This window comes from Manis javanica, chromosome 7 (genome assembly GCF_040802235.1).
Source record: "Manis javanica isolate MJ-LG chromosome 7, MJ_LKY, whole genome shotgun sequence".
In the NCBI taxonomy this organism is placed as follows: Eukaryota; Metazoa; Chordata; class Mammalia; order Pholidota; family Manidae; genus Manis; species Manis javanica.
In genome coordinates, this window is record NC_133162.1 from 105061903 (window position 1) to 105079321 (window position 17419).

General features: G+C 36.0%; 1 protein-coding gene across 4 annotated transcripts in view; it reads right to left on the bottom strand.

Annotated features, from left to right (window-relative positions):
- The window catches only part of ZRANB3 (zinc finger RANBP2-type containing 3), a 331095-nt gene that overhangs the window by 170828 nt on the left and 142848 nt on the right, over positions 1-17419 (bottom strand). For 2 of the 4 annotated variants that reach the window (XM_073241365.1, XM_073241364.1), the window contains exon 4: positions 3196-3270. The exons of the other annotated variants lie outside the window; for them this stretch is intronic. In XM_073241365.1, the coding sequence (XP_073097466.1) occupies positions 3196-3270 (75 nt within the window). The remainder of the gene's footprint in view (positions 1-3195; positions 3271-17419) is intronic. 4 annotated transcript variants of the gene reach the window in all.

The following is a 17419-nucleotide window of genomic DNA, read 5'->3' on the forward strand; positions in this document are numbered from 1 at the left end:
AAATAACTCTGCCTTCCTTGGAGGAAGGGCAGACAGTTTTGATTGATAAGCTAATTTTGCAGAATTACCTAGAAGACTGATAAGAAACGTAACATCTCATCAAAGGTACTTGAGACCACTTAACAAATCCACAACCCTAGCCCTTTGTCACTGTGGGTAAAATTGTAGCATTTCCAGAATATCTTGCTGGCTTTAGTATATCTGCATATCAATAGGCATTCAGAGGTAGAAAGAAGTATGGCTTTAGTGCATTTGCATCTTTCCTCAGGGGTGGAGAAGTTCATCTCCATACCCGTGGGTAATTACCTGGGCAACAGAGGGCTTATCTGTACCTGAGAGGTGAGGGGGAGGGCTGGTGTGGTAGCTGCTGGAGCAGAGAAGAAAGACGGCCTAGGACTGCGGTTTGTGAGAAATAAATGGGTTTTAAACTTTATTTCTCCCTTTGGCTGATTTTAGTTTTTAGGGGTATTTTGCCCCGGGATTTCCTTTCCCCTTACTGACAGTCACATTCCTGAAAACTCCTTAAAAGGGGGAACCCTCAACCTTTCAGGGTGCTCCTTTCTCTGTCGCCCGCACTTTCTAAGTGTGTAAACTTTTAATCTTAAACTCTTTATCTCTCCAACCTTTCAGGGCGCCTCTTTCTATGAGGTCTCCTGCACTTTCTCTCTAAGTAATCTTTAATTGAAAACGTTTACTCAGCTTCACTACTGTATTTCTGCCCTTCAATTCTTTGTTGTGGCGGGGACAAGAACCAAGGAAAATACACAATGCCTCTCCCCCAACAAACTCACAAAAAATAAGAACTCTTACTGACTTGTAGCGGCATCAACTGTGACCTTATTATGAAGTCAGTCTACTGGTGTACTCTGAAGTTCAATTTGGGATGAGGGGGTTTGGAAGAGGCAGAGGGGTTAAGTAGAGAGGCATGAGGAGAGGAACAGACATAAATTAAATACACATGTATTTAAGTTTATTATGAAAGAAGAGAATTCTAAAAAAAATACTGTCAAACTCATGCTTTAGTTAAAATGAAGAAGCCTAGTTAAAATCAAGAAGCCTAAGTGAGACAGGGGCAGTGGGGGTAGTCAGAGTAAGGTGAGGGCCTCCGGGAAAAGCAGGATGAAATAGTTACAGTCAGAGCAATGTAACAATGAGCAAAGAAGTCCCCACTGAAACTCTGTTAAGCATAATGCAAAGTCAAGGTCACACTAATTCTCTACGGAAAGGTACCTAAGAATATAGACATCTTCAGTGAGATCAGTTAAAGGTCAAAAGACCAGGAGCAACTTGGCCTAGAATGTTTGAATGCAAGTGTATCAGCATAACCCATAACTCAGCTGTAAGCCCTAACAATCAGACTATGACCCAGTCCACCTTGAGGACAGGGCAGGTGATGCAAGTCCACACCCCTAAGTTTTTTTCATGTTCTTGAAAAATCCTCAACTGCCTATAAAAACCCCCTAGACAACGTACCACTATGGGCTCTCTTGTTCCCGCCAGGAGCTCTATTCTCTCACGTTATTTCTAAATAAAAGCTTGTACCTTGCTCTCCTACCTTGAGTGTTTGTGAAGCTCATTTTTTGGCTTCGTGAACAAGAACCCTGGCATCATAAGGTTAATTGATATTTTATTCTACTTCTGTTGATGATTAGGTCAAGAGTCAAGAGTAAGACACTTTTCCTTAATATGCTTGGGTTTTCATTCTGTAACTGGAGACTCTGTATTATGTTACTCATTTCAAGGAAATAAGTGAGAAGAGGAAGGGAATAATTTATGTTTCCTGAGGGCAAAACAATTCCACTCAATGAAAGAACAATCCCAATAGTTTGAATTACAAAACAGAGGAAGAAGAAAAATGAACATAGACTATGGTATTTTAGAAGAATTTCAAGTTATATATCTCTAATGTGAGCAGCAACCTGGTCTTACCTTATTCAAACTCTTTAGCGGTGTTCATTGAAGAGTAGCAGAATATACCACCCCAAAATATGCCTCTTTGAAGCAAGGATTACATTCAGTTATTATTTTTGAGAAATAGCAGACACAGTAAAAACTCTAAAGCTGGAGTAAAAGTTACCCTTTTGTAAGGAAGATTTACATTTACAAAGGAAATCCCTATTTGTAAGTATGTCTCCCTCTCTGTATGTGGAAGTTGGGGGGGGCACTCAAAGTCACAAAACAATTCTTATCAACCAAAATGAGGCAATGACTTCAATTTGCATAATGTCTTACCCTTGTTTACCCAGCTTTTCCTGGGACCTCCCATAAATCCCCCACCTTCATCTTTCTTTAGCCTCTAGCTGAAAATGTTATTTAAGGTGGTAGCTTGGGCCATCTCCAGTTTACTCATTTTTCCTAGGTATCTTTCCTGTATAAATGAAGTATATGCATGTCAATAAACTGTTTTCCCTTGTTAATCTGTCTTACATTACAGGAGTCTCAGTCAAGAGCTCAGAAAGGTAGAGGGAAAATTATTTTTCCTTCTTTACATTCACATTTAATCTTAAAGATACACTAGACATGAGCTACTTAACTATAATGTGAAATGCTCAGATGTATATGTATTATTCAAACAGTACCACTCCTAGGTAAAATCTGATCATGAAAAAATAAAAAGATCATGACAAAATAATATAAATTGGTAAGGCTCAATGGTGTGGAAGTAGATTTTCCATATCTTTTTCATATCTTTTAAAAAATATGTTTTGGAAAATTAAAATTGGGTGAACAAACTAATAATATTCTATCCATTTTCTCCATATGTATAATAGGGTTAGTGCCTGGGTGATTTGATAATAAGAGCCCAAAACAACATAAAGAACACAATTATAAATGCTCAGGGGAAAAGGAAAGGAAAAAAGAGAAAAGTGGCTCAATCTTTAGGTTATGTTCTAGGTTCTTAAAGTCTATTTAGTTATGAATCCTTTGGGTGCCAGTTAAAAATTCAGACTTTGGGGTACCAACTCCCAAATTATGATTTAAAAGAACTGTACTTTTACAATAAGAAGCCCTACAGTGATTTTCATGTGGATGGTACTCAGACAGCATTTTGAGAATAATTATTCTGAAGATAAATCTTTGGGGTAGAGGGTGTCTGAGAGAACTTTGCCTAATTTTTGGCCATTAACTCCTCAGGAGAAAAAAAAAAAGATGGAACCAGAATTAACAATTTAATGATTTTATTCTTGAACTTACTAATTTCTGGGGAATTCTGTTCCTTAACTGATCTTCAATTACAATTCCAAGGCAGTATAAACACACTGCTTTCTGCTGTGAAAAAAGAAAGATAACCCTAACATGGAGTCATTTCTGCTAGACCAAGTCACCAAACTGAGGCTTTATACCCAACTTAATTGCAGTTTCAACATCCCCTAGAAATTTAGTCAGTCAAGAATTTTGCAGTCAGTATCAATTAGATAATGTCACATGTGTCCTCTCCATTCCCCAAAGGAATCCACCTAATAAGATCCTTTTGCTTGCAAATGAGGGTGACCTCACCTTAAAACAAACCTTTTTTCTGTTTATGATATCCTTGTTCAACCTTTAAAAACCTCTCTTCCTTTCTGTTGCCCTTCTGAGCATCTCTCTACTTGCTAGAGGGGACGCTGCCTAATTCATGAATTGCTTAATAAAGCCAACTAGATCTTCAAGTTTACTTGGATGAATTTTGTTTTTTAACTTTATTGGCTACACAGGATATAGAATAATTTTAATACAACAGAATTTGGCTTCTAACTTCACAATCTGTTTAGATGAACTGACAATTTATAGAAAAAGACTAATTCTACAAGTTTAATAAAGGCTCTGAACAGGAATCTAATTTGTACATTGCTTTGATAATCTATTATTTCAGGTAGTCAGGTAAAGTGCTACATTTCAGCAGTTATCATCAAGTTTAGCTGTTTAATAACTGGATGAACAAATAAATAACATACATCACTAAAGTTTCTGGTTATAATAAACAGAGAAATCAAATATAATGCATTCATAAAGGAAAGAGAAATGTATGCAAAATACAAAATTATCCATGTTGTATAACATTGCAAATATGCTATTCAGAAATGAAAACAAATGATTCTCTCAAAAGTATACAAAAACAAGGTGTAACTCTGGGAGGAAAATCTTTCTCCCAGCCTGGGGCAAGTTGCCTTTAAAACCGAAATCAGTCAAAGGGAGAAATAAACTGGGAGAAATCCATTTATTGTGTACAAGTGGTCATCCATTTCTGCTTACCTGTGTCTCTCACCACCCGGCTCCAAAAAGGGATCCCACCAAACTTCTGTCTAGCTATACCCTTGATCCCCCTACTCTTGTAATCACCTATTGACAGGGAGATGAACTACTTCTCTTCACTCTTGGAAACACCTATTAAAATGGCAATGCACAAGGGCCAGGCAAGAGATTCTGTAAATACTGCAACTTTACCCACACAGAGACTAAGAAAAAAAGGGCCGACAGGGAACATTTTAGCTTGGCAAGCCTGATTATTAATATCACTGGTCACAAATCAATTCAGCTTGAGATTTTATAAAAGATAGAATGAATAAATCCCTTGCTTGGCATTGTAAGTAATTAGAGTATGGTGCTTTTTTTATCTTTTACTGTGTGGCAACACTATAATTAATTTGAAGACAATATAAGAATTAAGAATAAAAATCTTGTTTAGAAATTCAATGTATTAAAATAATACTTCTTTGGCTATATCACACATAAAAATTACAGTACAAGTGAAGCAAATAAATAACATCACCACTTATTTGTGACAAATGAAAAATTACTTCTGCTTTCAATACAAGGAATAAAATGAAAATCAGTCGAAAGCAAGTGAACAGCTTCAAAAATTTTTTATAAGATTATTAGAATGCTTTCAGGTAAACAGTACTTTATTAATCTGTCAAATCATGTGTTGACATATAGCAGTCACTTTACAACTGTTAGAAAGAACCTGAAATTTCAATCCAGGAATTTTTGAAAATGTAAATTAAGCACTGTCAGAGATTCACTACTCACATGCAGAACTGAGACTTTTTCAAGATGGGTATTTTATACAGACACACACACACACACATATACATATACACATACATATACACATACATATACATATACATGTATATATATATACATATTATTAAGCAAGTACAAAGGAAGCCATCATAAGAAAAGATTTTTTAAAAGAAAAAAATTAACTGACTTAAATGGATGTATAGAATGAAAAGGAAACAAGCTAGAAGAAACAAAATGCTAATCACTTCTACCAGTTGCTTCAATGCCATTATTGACTATAAATGGAGCCCTAATGAATTGGACAGATAGCTTTCTAAGGTTAAAAAGTAAAGGATGGGAGGGCAGAGCCAAGATGGCGGCATGAGTAGAGCAGTGGAAATCTCCTCCCAAAACCATTATGTATATTTTTGAAAATACAACAAATACAACTATTCCTAAAGAGAGACCAGAAGATACAGGACAACAGCCAGACTACATCCACACCTGCGAGAACCCAGTGCCTCGTGAAGGGGGAAAGATACAAAATGAGGCCCGGCGGGAACCGTGGACCCCTCACCCCAGCTCCTGGCCAGAGGAGAGGAGTCGGAGTGGGGAGGGAGAGGGAGCCCAGGACTGCTAAACACCCAGCCCTAGCCATCCGCACCAGAGAGCTGACACACAGTGTGTGGTGTGCTGGATACTAGGGAAACAGCACAGTAAAACCTGCAAGTGGGTCCCTGCAGCTGGCGCCCCTGGGACAAAGAAAAGCGAGTGTTTTTTGAAAGTCTTAAAGGGACAGGGACCACACAGCTGGATGGAAGTATCCCAGGAAACTTAGCCCAGGTGCTGGGAATACAGGGGAACTATGGGCGCCCTAAACCCCTGGGCAGCAGAGCAGCTCAGAGGCCCCTCAGGAGGATAAACACCTCCTGCCCATTTCCCCTCTGACGTGGCTCCACCATATTGGAGCAGCAGCCTGAGGCTGGCCACAACCACAGCAACCACTCCACAGTGGCCAGGCAAGAATCACAGACCCCATTGCATGCAGCTGCCCGGCACAAGCCTCTAGAGGTCACTGTTCTCCCCGGAGAGGAAGGCCACCAACCAGCAAGAAGGAACATTCGCCCAGCCAACACATACGCCAGCTCCCCACAACTACCTGTCGCCATGAAAAGGCAGAAGAATTTGATACAAATCAGACTAACCTAGGCATCCTCCCCTGAGAAGGAATCTGGGGAGATAGATCTAACCAATCTCCCTGAAAAAGAATTCAAAATAAAGATCATAACCATGCTGATGGATCTTCAGAGAAATATGCAAGAGCTAAGGGATAAAGTCTGGAGGGAGATTACAGAAATGCAACAATCTCTGGAAGGACTTAAGAGCAGACTAGATGAGGTGCAAGAGGCCGTTCATGGAATAGAAATCAGAGAAGAGGAACGTATAGAAGCTGATGCAGAGAGAGATAAAAGAATCTCCAGGAAAGAAACAATATTAAGAGAACTGTGTGACCAATGCAAAAGGAACAATATCCACATTACAGGGGTACCAGAAGAAGAAGAGAGAGAAAAGGGGATAGAAAGTGTATTTGAAGAAATAATTGCTGAAAAGTTCCCCAAACTGGGGGAGGAAATAATCGATCAGACCATGGAAGTACACAGAACTCGGAATAGAAGGGACACAAGGAAGATAACACCAAGACACATAATAATTAAAATGGCAAAGATAAAGGACAAGAATAGAGTTTTAAAGGCAGCTAGAGAGAGGTTAAAAGGTCACCTACAAAGGAAAACCCATCAGGCTATCATCAGACTTCTCAACAGAAACCTTACAGGCCAGAAGAGAATGGTATGATATATTTAGTGCAATGAAACAGAAGGGCCTTGAACCAACAATACTGTAACCAGCATGATTATCATTTAAATATGAAGGAGGGATTAAACAATTCCCAGACAAGCAAAAGTTGAGGGAATTTGCCTCAACACAAACCACCCCTACAAGGTATTTTAGAGGAACTGCTCGAGATGGGAGCACTCCTAATGCTAAATAGATGTCACAAGAGAAAATAAAATCACAGCAAACAAAGCAGACCAACAAAATACTAATTAAAGGCAAAAAATAAAATCAGCTACCCACAAAAGCAGTCAAAGGAAACACAGAAGAGCACAGAAAAAAAAACAAAACCAACATATAAAGAATGGAAGAGGAGGAATAAGAAAGGAGAGATAAAGAACCACCAGACAGTGTTTATAATAGCTCAATAAGAGAGTTCAGTTAGACAGTAAGATATTAAAGAAGCTAACCTTGAACCTTTGGAAACCATGAATCTAAAGCCTGCAATGGCACTGAGCACATATCTTTCAGTGATCACTCTAAATGTAAATGGATTGAATGCACCAATCAAAAGACACAGAGTAATAGAATGGATAAAAAAGCAAGACTCATCTATATGCTGCTTACAAGAGACTGACCTCAAACCCAATGACATGAACAAACTAAAAGTCAAGGGAAGGAAAAAGATATTTCATGCAAACAACAGGGAGAAAAAAGCAGGTGTTGCAGTACTAGTATCAGACAAAATAGACTTCAAAACAAAGAAAGTAACAAGAGATAAAGAAGGACATTATGTAATGATAAAAAGGTCAGTCCAACAAGAGGATATAACCATTACAAATATATATGCACCCAACACAGGAGCACCAGCATATGTGAAACAAATACTAACAGAACTAAAGGAGGAAATAGAATGCAATGCACTCATTTTAGGAGACTTCAACACACCACTCACTCCAAAGGATAGATCCACAAAACAGAAAACAAGTAAGGACACAGAGGCACTGAAAAACACACTAGAACAGATGGACCTAACAGACATCTATAGAACTCTACATCCAAAAGCAACAGGATATACATTCTTCTCAAGTGCACATGGAACATTTTCCAGAATAGAACACATACTAGGCCACAAAAAGAGCCTTAGTAAATTCAAAAACACTGAAATTCTACTAACCAACTTTTCAGACCACAAAGGTATAAAACTAGAAATTAATTGTACAAAGAAAACAAAAAGGCTCACAAACACATGGAGGCTTAACAACATGCTCCTAAATAATCAATGGATCAATGACCAAATTAAAATAAAGGTCAAGGAATATATGGAAACAAATGACAATACCAAGCCCCAACTTCTGTGGGACGCAGTGAAAGCGGTTTTAAGAGGAAAGTACACAGCAATCCAGGCATACTTAAGGAAGGAAGAACAATCCCAAATGAGTACTCTAATGTCACATTTATCAAAATTGGAAAAAGAAGAACAAATGAGGCCTAAAATCAGCAGAAGGAGGGACATAATAAAGATCAGAGAAGAAATAAATAAAATTGAGAAGAATAAAATAATAGAAAAAATCAATGAAACCAAGAGCTGGTTCTTTGAGAAAATAAACAAAATAGATAAGCCTCTAGCCAAACTTATTAAGAGAAAAAGAGAATCATCACACATCAATAGAATCAGAAACGAGAAAGGAAAAATCACAACATACCCCACAGAAATACGAAGAATTATTAGAGACTACTATGAAAACCTATATGCTAACAAGCTGGAAAACCTAGAAGAAATGAACAACTTCTTAGAAAAATACAAACTTCCAAGACTGACCAGGAAGAAACACAAAATTTAAACAAACCAATTATGAGCAAAGAAATTGAAGCAGTAATCAAAAAACTAACCAAGAACAAAAGGTAAAGCCAGATGGATTTACCTCGGAATTTTATCAGACACACAGAGAAGACATAATACCCATTCTCCTTAAAGTTTTCTAAAAAATAGAAGAGGAGGGAATACTCCCAAACTCATTCCATGAAGCCAACATCACCCTAATACCGAAACCAGGCAAAGAACCCATAAAAAAAGAAAATCGCAGACCCATATCACTGATGAATGTAGATGCAAAATACTCAAAAAAAAATTAGCAAACCGAATTCAAAAATATAACAAAAGGATCATACACCATGACCAAGTGGGATTCACCCAGGGATGCAAGGATGGAACGACATTCAAAAATCCATCAACAAAAAAGGACAAAAACCACATGATCATCTCCATAGATGCTGAAAAAGCATTTGACAAAATTCAACATCCATTCATGATAAAAACTCTCAACAAAATGGGTATAGAGGGCAAGTACCTCAACATAATAAAGGCCATATATGATAAACCCACAGCCAACATCATACTGAACAGTGAGAAGCTGAAAGCTTTTCCTCTGAGATTGGAAATAAGACAGGGATGCCCACTCTCCCTACTGTTATTGAACATAGTACTGGAGGTCCTAGCCACAGCAATCAGACAAAACAAAGAAATACAAGAATCCAGATTGGTAAAGAAGAAGTTAAACTGTCACTATTTGCAGATGACAGGATATTGTACATAAAAAACCCTAAAGACTCCACTCCAAAACTACTAGAACTGATATCGGAATACAGCAAAGTTGCAGGATACAAAATTAACACACAGAAATCTGTGGCTTTCCTATACAATAACAATGAACTAATAGAAAGAGAAATCAGGAAAACAATTACATTCAAAATTGCATCAAAAAGAATAAAAGACCTAGGAATAAATCTAACCAAAGAAGTGAAAGACCTATACTCTGAAAACTATAAGACACTCTTAAGAGAAATTAAAGAGGACACTAACAAATGGAAACTCATCCCATGCTCTTGGCTAGGAAGAATTAACATCGTCAAAATGGCCATCCTGCCCAAAGTAATATACAGATTTGATGCAATCCTTATCAAATTACCAACAGCATTCTTCAATGAACTGGAACAAATAGTTCAAAAATTCATATGGAACCACCAAAGACCCCAAATTCCCAAAGCAATCCTGAGAAGGAAGAATAAAGGGGGAATCTCACTCCCCAACTTCATGTTCTACTACAAACCCACAGTAATCAAGACAATTTGGTACTGACACAAGAACAGAGCCACAGACCAGTGGAACAGAATAGAAACTATAGACATTAACCCAAACATATATGGTCTATTAATATACGATAAAGGAGCCATGGACATAAAATGAGGAAATGACAGCCTCTTCAACAATTGATGCTGGCAAAACTGGACAGCTAAATGTAAGAGAAGGAAACTGGATCACTGTCTAACCCCATACACAAAAGTAAATTTGAAATGGATCAAAGACCTGAATGTAAGTCATGAAACCATAAAACTCTTAGAAAAAAACATAGGCAAAAATCTCTTGGACATAAACATGAGTGACTTTTTCATGAACATATCTCCCCAGGCAAGGGAAACAAAAGCAAAAATGAACAAGTGGGACTACATCAAGTTGAAAAGTTTCTGTACAGCAAAGAACACCATCAATAGAACAAAAAGGTACCCTACAGTATGGGAGAATGTATTCATAAATGACAGATCCGATAAAGGGTTGACATCCAAAATACATAAAGAGCTCACGCACCTCAACAAACAAAAAGCAAATAACCCAATTAAAAAATGGGCAGAGGAGCTGAAAAGACAGTTCTCCAAAGAAGAAATTCAGATGGCCAACAGACACATGAAAAGATACTCCACATTGCTAGTCATCAGAGAAATGCAAATTAAAAACACAATGAGATATCACCTCACACCAGTAAGGATCGCCACCATCCAAAAGACAAACAACAACAAATGTTGGCGAGGTTGTGGAGAAAAGGGAACCCTCCTACACTGCTGGTGGGAATGTAAATTAGTTCAAACACTGTGGAAAGCAGTATGGAGGTTCCTCAAAAAGCTCAAAATAGAAATACCATTTGACCCAGGAATTCCACTTCTAGGAATTTACCCTAAGAATGCAGCAGCGCAGTTTGAAAAAGACAGATGTACCCGTATGTTTATTGCAGTACTATTCACAATAGTTAAGAAATGGAAGGAACCTAAGTGTCCATAAGTAGATGAATGGATAAAGAAGATGTGGTACATATACACAATGGAATATTATTCAGCCATAAGAAGAAAACAAATCCTACCATTTGCAACAACATGGATGGAGCTAGAGGGCATTATGCTCAGTGAAATAAGACAGGTGGAGAAAGACAAGTACCAAATGATTTCACTCATATGTGGAGTATAATAACAAAGAAAAACTGAAGGAACAAAACAGCAGCAGAATCACAGAACCCAAGAATGGACTAACAGTTACTAAAGGACAGGGACTGGGGAGGATGGGTGGGAACGGAGGGATAAGGGTGGGGGAAAAAGAAAGAGGGCCTTACGATTAGCATGTATAATGTGGGGGGTGGGCATAGCGCGGGCTGTGCAACACAGAGAAGACAAGTAGTGATTCTACATCTTACTATGTTGATGGACATCGACTGTAATGGGGTTTGTTGGGGGACTTGGTGAAGGGAGGACCCTAGTAAACATAACGTTCTTCATGTAATTGTAGATTAATGATAACAAACAAACAAACAAAAAAGTAAAGGATGGCCACCGAAGCCTGAGATTAGGCTGTAGTATTACTGCTGAAATGGAAACAGGAATGTCACTCCAATAAGGCTACAAAATCTATTTGTCATTCTAAGAAAGAGACACAGAATGTTACCAAAAACTGAAAATGCCATTTAAATTTGCTTAGGCTGTAAAGAAAAAGCAAGGGCAACTATGAATAAGGAAGAGAAGATCATGAATATTTTTAAAAGTACTTATTACTTAAAAATTAATTTTTATAGACTTAGAGAACATTTACAGAGATGATTTTTTTGTCAAAACGGCAGCCAACCCATATCAAGGTAGATTTTACTGGGTCCACACTATACACTTTTCTTCTCTGGAACAGAATTTGTATAGGTTGCTTCTGTATTGGACATAGTTACAGATTATTTCTCCTGCAATGCAATATCACATGAATCCCAGGGAAGTATGACAGCAAGGTGAAATATATTTGTTTTTTGACATTTTTATTGGGTAGTAATGCTCTATGCTTTCCCAATATACATATTATTGTATAACTTCTTTGTTTTTCTCTTTCTTTGTCTTCTACTAGAACTAATAATGGCTCCATATTTCTTAAATGAATCTATGTACAGATAAGGCTCATAAGTGCATAGCCTGTCAATTATTACTTAAGGAATTCTATTTCAATCTATAAAAAGAAATGAGATATGTAAAAATTATGATAATGGCATCATATGCTGGTCATAGTCCTCATTTATTAAATATTATCCATGTCAAAATAAAAAATTGACCCTGGTTTTATGGAACCAGTCTATTAGAGAAAATGTATTATTGAGAAAATGTATTGTATCTGAACTTCAGAAAATTTAATTAAACTGCTTTCTAAGGAAATCTCCCTAATAGATTAATTCAATTGGGTTGAGAATCAAAATAAATGTTACTTTCCAAGTATTAATGACTATAACAATAAATAATCAACTAAAAACTATAATGACTATAATAAACATAATTAATTTCTATGAGAAAGATGACTATGTTAAGATCTAACATGCGCTTGATTTTACTTTAGTGAAATATCAGTGATACTGAGTAGAAAAAAAACAGTTCATTAAATTTATAGTTAACTTGTCATAAATTTGTGAGTTAAAGAAAGTAACAAAAAATATGAAAATCTTTGAATAAGAAATTCATAATTGTTGGGAATTAATGTTAAAATTTAACATGTAACAACTCAATAGATGAATTAATGATAAAGTATGAAATAACTTAAAATATGGATTTTAAGTAAAAATGTATTGAAAGGTGAGAAGAATATTCAGCCAATAATATTTTTTTATGCTTTCTAATGTTATATACCATTAATAGCCCTAGTACTAATATTCATAAGAAGAGATAAAAAGTCATTTGTTTTATGTGAAATCTCAGGAGAGGAGAGAAGAAGGGCTTGGAGGAACCAAAATGAAAAACAGGAAGCAAACACATAACCTGTAATAGTCTAAGAGATTCAAGTAAAGGGCCTAACTTGTCTCAGTAATTTATAACCTTAAATAGCTGAAAAAGGTTATATTATGCTTAGTATACAATGATTAAGGAAGCAGGACTACTTTAAGAAAGCATTTGAAAAAGATGTTCCTCTACAAAGTGTTATGGTAAAAGAATTTGGATGCATGGCTGTCCTAAAAACTTTGACTCTAGAAAACACCTCATTTGCTATAAGCGTAAATACATAAAATTTCAAAACAATATGAAAATATTATTATCATTAAAACTATATATTCTAGTTCAAGTTTCTAAATTAATGTTAGACTTTGAGAGAGGAATGAAATTAGAACTTGCAGAAAATGCCAAAGACTGAATCTTTCTACTGAAAACTTTTGAATTACTTATGAGTAAAATCAGATAGAGGTTAAGAAATATGCATACTTCATATCACTATAATACATAAAAGGAAGACACTAAAAATCTAGAAAAGCAATTCTTGAACTCTTAAAAAGCAATGTAAGCCTTTTTCAAATAAACCTTTACAGAGAAAGTCAACATTTGAAAAGAAAAGGTGAAACAGCTATGGCAAAAGTAAAGTAAGGATCTTACAGCCACATAATCTCAGTCTCAAACTCAGTCTTGTGAAACACCTCTTGCAAACCATGAAAAGTTACTCAGTCAATATATTCCTCAATTTTTCTTTTATCAGTGCTAATTTTCTACTTAACTTTTATGAACGAGCTAACCTCAAATCGACTTCCTCCACAAAGCCTTTCAAAAAAAATCAAGGTGTAATTATGATTCCTTCAGCAAACAAGACAGAATTTACATTTGTCAACTTTCCTTTCTTGATTGAATGCTTCTCAGAAAATGGGTATGTTACTTATCTATGCTCCTAAGAACTTATCAAATAGGAGACCTTCATTATTTATTTGTTGACTATATAGTAAAATATCAATGGCTAAAGGAAAAAATAACTGTAAGATGTTCTAGTGTAAAGAAACAAGGCCTGGATTAATAACAATCCCTACCCGCTCTGTATAAAAAGTCTGGGGCCTTTATGTATATTCAGAACTGTGTGTGATTCTCAGTGTAGCTCTGGCCTCTTTGGACTTTTAAATCCTGTGGAAACTTAAGCCCATTACTTAAAAAGGAAAAGTAGATTATGGGGTGATATTTAATGTTAACCACATCTCCTGATTTTAAATAATTTCTATTCATTCAGAACATTCCAATTAATATAAACTGCTGAATCAGGGATGTTTGCAACATCCTCCTTATAACATACTTGGAAGTGTTGATGTATAATAACAGGGCCTTAGGGAGAGATAATGGCATTAGTGCTTTGTGCCTTTCAAATGCTTATGTGAATTGTAAACATTATATTCCAGGAAGATGCTTTGTGTCTGATTCTCTCTGGGTAGGGGGTAGGGTTTAACTCAACATTGCTATCATATCTGATTTTCATTTTGAATTTCGTCCAAAACTATTAAGAGAACAGTATAATAACCCATCTGTGTAAAATAGCAAGAGCCCTGAACAAAATTATGTCAGCTTCCAAAGAAATCAGGATAAACTTCTTTAAAACTGAATATGCATTTGTACTTTGCTACTGTTCAAGATAAACAATTTTAGACTGAAGGATGATCTGAAGGAAAGCAGGAAGACTCTATGCTAAACACTTTAAGAAAGTTTTGAAAAATATCTCCAAACCCCAAAACCCACTTAAGGAATCATTTCTCCATTACTCCCATGCCTAGAATAACTGCTGGTTGTCAGAGGTGGAGGAGTAGTGTGGAAATAAGGGTGAAAAGGGTCAAAACGTAAAAACTTCCAGTTATAAAACAAATAAGTCATAGGAATAAAATGTATAGATGGTGAGTATATTTAAAAATACTGGATTGCATGTTTGAAAGTTGCTGAGGGTAGATCTTAAAAGTTCACATCACAAGAAAAAAAATTTTTGTAACTATCATGATGTTAAGTACACTTGCTGGAGTTGATCATTTCACAATATAAATCATATTGAATCATTATGTTTTATACCCAAAACTAATAAAATGTTATGTCAATTATACCTCTATTTTACAAAAATGAAAATTACTGTGAAAAAAATCATTCTAAATAAATGAAGAGATATTCTTTGTTCACAGACTAAAGACTCGACATTGTTAAGGTTTCTTCACAACTTGATCTTGATCTACAGATATATAGATTCTTCCCAACTTGATCTATAAACTTAATGCAATCCCAATAAAAAATTCCAGTAAATTATTTTGTAGAGATTGAGAAAATGATTCTAAAATTTATATGGAAAAGCAAAGGACTTAAAATAGTCAACTCAGTATTGAAGAAGATCAATAGAGTTGGGGGATTCACACTGTCCAATTTCAAGTGATCAAAAGTGGTACTGTTGAAAGAATAGACACTGATCAATAGAAGGCAAGGGAGAGCAGAACTAGATCCATACAAAGTCAACTGACCTCTGACAAAGAAGCAAAAGTAATCCAGTGGAGAAAGGAAGGATAGTATTTTCAATAAATGGTGCTAGAACAACTGGATACCCAATGCAAAAAAAAAAAAAAGAAAAAAAAGAAAGAAAACAGACAGACCTTACACCTTTCCCAAGTATTGATTCAAAGTTGATCACTGACCTATGTGTGATGCACAACTAGAAAAATGTTAGGAGATAACATACAAGAAAATCTACATAACCTTGGGTCTTAAGGTATTAGACCAGAAAGACAATCTATAAAAGAAAATATTGATAGGTTGGGCTTTACTAAAATTAAAAACTGCTGCTCTGTAAAAGACACTTTTAAAAGAATGAAAAGACAGGCCACAGACTGTAAGAAAATATTTGCAAACACATCTGATAAAGGACTTGTACCTAAAATATACAACTCTTAAAACCGAACAAAAACAAAAAGAAACAATCTAATTTTTTAAATGGATTAAATAACTGAACAAGAGACCTCAACAGAGATGATATACAGATGGCAAATAAACACCTGAAAGGATGCTCAACATCATATGTCATTAGAGAATTTCAGATCAAAACAACCAGATACATACCAGCAGAAATGCTGAAATTAAAAAAAAAATTTTTTTAAACTGACAATACCAACTGCTGGTGAGGATGCAGGACAAGAGCATTCATTCCTATAATTGCAATTGGTAAATTGCAAAATAAATTGCAAAATGGTATAGCCACGTTCAAAGACAGTTTGACAGTTTCTCACAAAAGTGAACTTAGTCTTTCCATATATTATAGGTTGTATGGTGTCCCCTATAAAAGATATACTGAAGTATTAAACCCCCAATACCTCAGAATGTGATCATATCTGGATATAGGGTCACTGCAGATGTAAATAGTTGAGATGATGTCATATTGGAGTAGGGTAAACCCTTAATCCAAATGGACTGGGCAAATCCAATACTGAGGAAGATGTGTCCTTGTAAGAGAAGAGAGAGAGACATACTGGGAGAATGACATGTGAAGACAGAGGCAGGGACTGAAGAAATGAATCTCAAGAACACCAAACACTGCCAGCCATCACCTGAAGCTAAGAGAGAGGAATCGAAGAGGTTCTTGCTCAGAGCCGTCAGAAGGAACCAAACCTGCTGATACCTTGACTGCAGACTTCTAGCCTCCAGAACTATGAGAGGATAGATTTTTGTTGTCTTAAGCCACGGAGTTTGTGGTTCTTTATGGCAGCCCTAGGAAACTAACACACCATAAAATCCAGCATCTGCACTTCCAGGAACTTCCTGAGTGATTCAAAAATATATTTACACAAAAACCTACATGTGAATGTTTATGGCAGCTTTACGTATAACTGTCAAAGGCTAGAAGCACTAAGATGTCCCCTCACCTTGCTGAATGGAAAAATAAATTGTGGTACGTCCATATAATGGAACATTATTCAATGATAAAAAACTATCAAGCTACAAAAAATACATGGATGAACCTTAAATGCACATGGCTATTCCAATTATATGACAATCTGAAAAGACAAAATGATAGTCATTAAATATATGGGGGTTTTGGCTTGGGGGAATTAAATAGGTGAAGTACAAGGCATTGTTTAGGGCAGTAAAACTACTCTGTATGATACTGTAATGGTGAATACAAGACATTAAGCATTGTGAAAACCCATAGAGTTTTACACTACAAATAATAAACTTTAATGCATACAAATACTTAAAAAGTAATTTAGGAGAACAGGGGATTCCATGATGGAATGTAAAGTGTGATAAAGACTTAAATGTAGTACACATGCATAAGGGAGTAGAGGAGTAAGGTGCTGACCTAAGTAGTTTGGGAATTGAGTGGAATCCGTAAGAATAAATGCAGAAGGAATTGTACATAAGCACTGTAATCTAGTTGATAGCTTTCTTTCCCACAGGGGTATAGGTTAACAATACTGAAATACATACATGTATACTGGAAATGAACAATTCAGTAAATGGATGCCAGATGGGGGGGAACCACAAT